The 4,574-nt window shown below is 51.6% G+C and overlaps 2 protein-coding genes across 2 annotated transcripts in view; one reads left to right on the top strand and one right to left on the bottom strand.

Moving 5' to 3' along the window:
- Positions 1 to 2,096, bottom strand: part of PHACADRAFT_178346 (uncharacterized protein) — a gene marked incomplete at its 3' end in the record, with an annotated part of 3,953 nt that extends 1,857 nt beyond the window's left edge. Inside the window, exons 1-4 of the mRNA XM_007400814.1 lie at positions 1,862 to 2,096; positions 1,704 to 1,810; positions 1,411 to 1,647; positions 1,277 to 1,351 (exon numbers count right to left, since the gene is read on the bottom strand). Of these exons, the coding sequence (XP_007400876.1) occupies positions 1,277 to 1,351; positions 1,411 to 1,647; positions 1,704 to 1,810; positions 1,862 to 1,928 (486 nt within the window). The 5' untranslated portion in view covers positions 1,929 to 2,096. The remainder of the gene's footprint in view (positions 1 to 1,276; positions 1,352 to 1,410; positions 1,648 to 1,703; positions 1,811 to 1,861) is intronic.
- A 625-nt stretch (positions 2,097 to 2,721) lies between these two features.
- Positions 2,722 to 3,980, top strand: PHACADRAFT_263970 (uncharacterized protein). Its single transcript, XM_007400813.1, has 4 exons — positions 2,722 to 2,815; positions 2,869 to 2,970; positions 3,024 to 3,348; positions 3,400 to 3,980. Exons 1-4 carry the CDS (start codon positions 2,758 to 2,760, stop codon positions 3,668 to 3,670), a joined length of 756 nt encoding a protein of 251 aa, XP_007400875.1. The 5' UTR covers positions 2,722 to 2,757; the 3' UTR covers positions 3,671 to 3,980.
- Positions 3,981 to 4,574: the final 594 nt, after the last annotated feature.

Raw genomic sequence — 4,574 nt, 5'->3', positions numbered from 1 at the left:
ATTTTTTAAGAATAGCTTCTGTATTCCATGCTATAATATGATACCCATATCATGACATATATAAGGTGAAAGACGGTATGGTATTTTTGTAGATGCTCAGAAGCAGTCTAAAACTGGCTGAAACATGCTACTGATGGCTAGATCCAACCAGATCTCGCTCACCAAATATTCTTGCGACTACATTTATGAACTTGTGCACTTGCACTGAGCCTGGTAGGCTGATATATTTTGTTTTAAAAGTGCTAGGTACATGCACAGAGAAGGAACAGTTGTGGAGCGTTACAATGAACGGGCAAGGTGTGATGAAATTGTCACTCCGCCTGATCTCAGACACGGCAGGCAACGAGGGGCTCTCGACAGCAAGTCGCAACGATCCTACGCTCAGCAGTGCCACTGGAGGCTGTCAGTAATGCGCATGGGAAACCAGGGGAGGACCTGGCAGGCCCCAGGTCCCCCGTATACATGTTCTCGCGTGTGCCTACGTGACTTAAGGTCGACCTTGGAAAGACGGCTCGGCTTCTCGGCAGCAGCACGACTCGACGGCATCTGGTGTGACACTAGTGTGACGAAATTAATAAACGAGGGAGCAGGTCCCATTTTGCGCACCGGAATCGATCCGCAGCTCTTGCAAGACCTCAATAAAATACAACAAAAATGCGAATACATAGTCAAGGTGTGCGCACATCGATTTATGCAAAACCGCTCACGAAGAGGGGTTGTGGTAAGCTACAAGAAGCAGATTTGCTCAATTTTTATAAACCAGGGTGCCATCATAGTAGGGTACGGCTCGGAGTCCATGTCTCTGGGGTATACTGCACGATTATCAGATCCGTCTGCTGGAATGATTCCTCGGGAGATCAGATCTTTGATTTCAGCCTGGCGGTTCTCTTCCCTGTGATTCTCTCAGCATGCCGATGCCGGACATATTATGAATGCAGATTACATACCAGTCCCGAACGTAGAATGTCTTATACACCCTTGCAGGACGCCCAGTGAAAATGAGCGTGCGAGCGGTATCTTCCCATCCAGCCTTGATGACCAATTCCTTATGCATCTCCGGTGTACTCACTTCAACGCTCGCCAAGAACTGTGTGCCGACCCAAACCACCTGGACCCCCCAGGCAAGGTTTGCCGCGAGTCCGCGCCCGTCGTATATTGCTCCTGCACCGACCAAGCAGACTTACTTGCCAGTTAGCCGAGACTTATGTCCTCTAACCGCGTCGGCACATGCAGGAATGAGCAGAGATGCAGGAATATCGCCAGTGTGACCTCCAGCTTCACCTCCCTGCGAGCAGATCAGATCGACGCCAGACTGCAGGGCTTTTGCGACGTACTTAGGATGTCCGACTATCTGCAGTTGATACAAGTAGTGAGACGCGGCAGGAGCCGAAGGAAAAGTTTGCGGCTCACATTCATTACGAAGATCCTCGCCTTATGCAATCGGTCTACAATCCACTGCGGCGGCACGCCCGCGGCAAACACGAAGAGGGTCGGCTCCTCCTCAATTATCAGGTCGACATATTCTGCGGTTCTGCCTTTGTTGTAGTCGTAGTTCGTCTTGCGGGCGTTCCCGCCGATCTGTACGAAAGGCAGATCTACGCCGAATGGTGCGTTGGGGTTCATTAACTTAGACTTGAGCTGTCGTATCTATTGGCAATCCAATATTAATGGGCAGTGTAACTTGAAAGCAAGCGTGTATTTACAACCGTCCTAAGTTGCTCTGGCGTGTAGCTACTCCCTGCTAAGCACCCTAGACCGCCTGCGTTCGTAACTGCAGCCGCAAGCTCCGGACCAGACGTGTGGTCCATACCTGCAATTCGCGGGTGTTAGCCAGAGAGCTTGGAACGTTATGGGAGCATACATGCGCAGATAATCGGATGCTCAATCTTGAACAATTCAGTCACAGGTGTACTAGAAATGGCCGTCATAGCCAGCAGGTCGACGGAAGCTGGGTATACTGTACGTCGTCTTCAGAGCTCGCTTCACAAGGCACGGCGTTGGATACGTTGCATCACGTCCGACCAGCATCTGACTTATAATCATTTGCGATGCCGTGTCTCTGTACTCGCTCTGAAACGCGTCACAAGTGAAAGTGACAAGGATCTTGCAAGGATCGCTAGCTGGATGCTTTACTTGAACAAGACTTGCGAACGTATAATCTCATTTAAAAACCACATATAGGTATAGCATCAAATAGTAAATATTCAAAAATTAAACGCGTTCCAGCCAAGTTCTAGACTCCCGTCTCCTGCGCGGACGTCCTTCCTTCCTTCCTCTCAGTTCGACTACGAGATTTACTGTGTGCGCAAAGGGACCATCTTACGAGTCTCATACAATGTACAACTTTTACAGGCTCGGAAGGTAAGATATCTGCGGTTATTCGCGCAGGTTGCCCATCGCGCTGCCCGCGGAAGAACCCGTCTAGACCGCTCGGGTTCGAGCGTCGGTGCACCCAGACGAAGTGCTCTACCGCTCGCAGCCAAGCATTTGCTGCAGTGTCCCTTCATATGGCATGCGTCTGGATTCCCAATGCACGCTCTATACTGATGTACTCCCCACATTTCGCTGCAAGGTGCGTCCGTGGTATCATACCGGCAGGCTTCGGGTGTCTGCGATACCTGTTACCTCCGAGGGCTGCTTGGAGACAGGTATAAAGAGCGTGTAGCATATTCTTTTATGTTAGTCGCAAGCCTTCTCCTCGATAGCTAGTGCATTGTCCATTCCGCGCACCTCTGAGAATCTTCGCAACTCTCTGCCATGCCCACATGCCTTATTTGCCTCAACGCACTGCGCACTCCTGCAGTGCTTCCTTGCGGTAAGCTCCAATTGCGACACTTTCTCAACACATGTCAATATTGTTTCCGCTAGGCCACGTCTTCTGCTACGACTGCATCGTAAGAGTCGTGCGTAACGTACAGCCGTTCACGCAACAACACTTCTGCCCGACATGTCGAGTCCCATACACCATCTGTACGTCCCCTCGACACTACTCTCACTGGTTCCTGTCCTGACAACTGGCTCAGCGATTGTAGATCCGCAGCTTATTCCTCACCATCTGCGCCCGCATCTGACACCCGCGATTCGCAAGCTGAGTCTCGACTTCACGATCCCGAGCGCGGTGCCAGGATCGACACCCGCGTCTGAATGCGACAGACTACGGGCGGAGAATGCTTCACTGCGCTCCTGCTGCGAGGTCTGGCGCAAGCGCGCCGCGTTGCATGCATCCGCGTCACTCGGGCTCGTCGGTCTTGCCCGCCTCGCGCGCGACCACGCGATCAAGATGCGCAGAGAAAACTGCGAGCTCCAGCAAAAGTATATTTCGCTGAAGAGAAAAAGCGAGGAGTTAGAGTAAGTTGTCTTCCCCACCTAGGTCGATGAGAGTGAGCTGATATAACGCAGGTTGGTGCCACCGCCAGACGCCTCTGAGCTCCCGCAGCTCACGCGCTCGCCATCTCGGCCGTCCTCTCCCGCTGCACGGAGGTCACCTTCTCCGTGCAAGAGCGAGCTCTCATACTGCTCCGATTGCTCCGACTGCGAGCCTGCCCTGAAACGCCTGCGGGTGTCATCGGTCGAGCCACATGTCAAGCGGTCCCCCGCTGCATCGCCCATCCTGTCACTTGCACCTGCTCCTCTTGAAGACTATGAAGTTCTACCTGCCTCACAGAAATGATTCCTGCACGCCATGCCATTCCGTATGCCGTTATCCGCATCTATTCGCCAATCACCCAGCTCACGTCTCTATGCGTATTCTCGGCTTGGTTTCTCGGGTTATTCTGTCTATCGGACCTCCATGGCGTCTATTTTTAATAGAATGTGCATTTTCGGTGTAGTAGGATCAGTAAAACGAGCGATCCGATGGAGCGTTGCACTGGGCCTGGGTTCGCGAACGCCCTGTCTCGGTATTACCTTTGCCTTCTGAGTAACAATGTATTACTATCTTGTGGGTGGCCTACGATGCCATAATAACTTCGAAAATCTGCAAAGCTACTAATTTTCCGAGATGCACACCAGACTCCTTACCGCCGCGTAGGCATACTGCAGGCCTCGCTATCTTATCTCTTTATCACGTACTTGCCGGTTTCGTTTGAATGAGTCAGCGAGATTATGCAGTTTTGTGAAGCTATATAATACTGCTGACTCATACGCAAACCTGGGCGCTTCCTGGTAAAAACACTTGGCGAGGACTAACCAGTTTTCATTCGAGAAAATTTGGAGACAAACCTTCCTTTTCCGCTAGTTTTGTCGTGTTTCAGCCTCTTTTGGCCGGTTTTGCACCAATTTACGCACTAATTTACCCCAATGTACAACCGGAGAACAACTGGTTCTTGTTTTCCCAATTTTGGCCGGGTTTCTTCAAGAAAAAAACCGTGCTTACCACCTTGTGCTGTACACACCTGTACACACCCACGGGGGACGGGTTAGGAGTCTGGATGCACACCTGCATCGGGTATGCACGCCGGAGTTACGGCGTCCACAGTTCATGGCAGACGCCCGAGATCGAGATGACCTCGGACATCCACTACCTCCTGCTCGTGCACCTTCACCTGAAAGAGACTGCTTAGTTTGGACGAGAA

This window comes from Phanerochaete carnosa (assembly GCF_000300595.1).
Source record: "Phanerochaete carnosa HHB-10118-sp unplaced genomic scaffold PHACAscaffold_11, whole genome shotgun sequence".
In the NCBI taxonomy this organism is placed as follows: Eukaryota; Fungi; Basidiomycota; class Agaricomycetes; order Polyporales; family Phanerochaetaceae; genus Phanerochaete; species Phanerochaete carnosa.
Note: the sequence above shows the minus strand (reverse complement) of the source record. Positions and strands in the feature narration are given on the sequence as shown.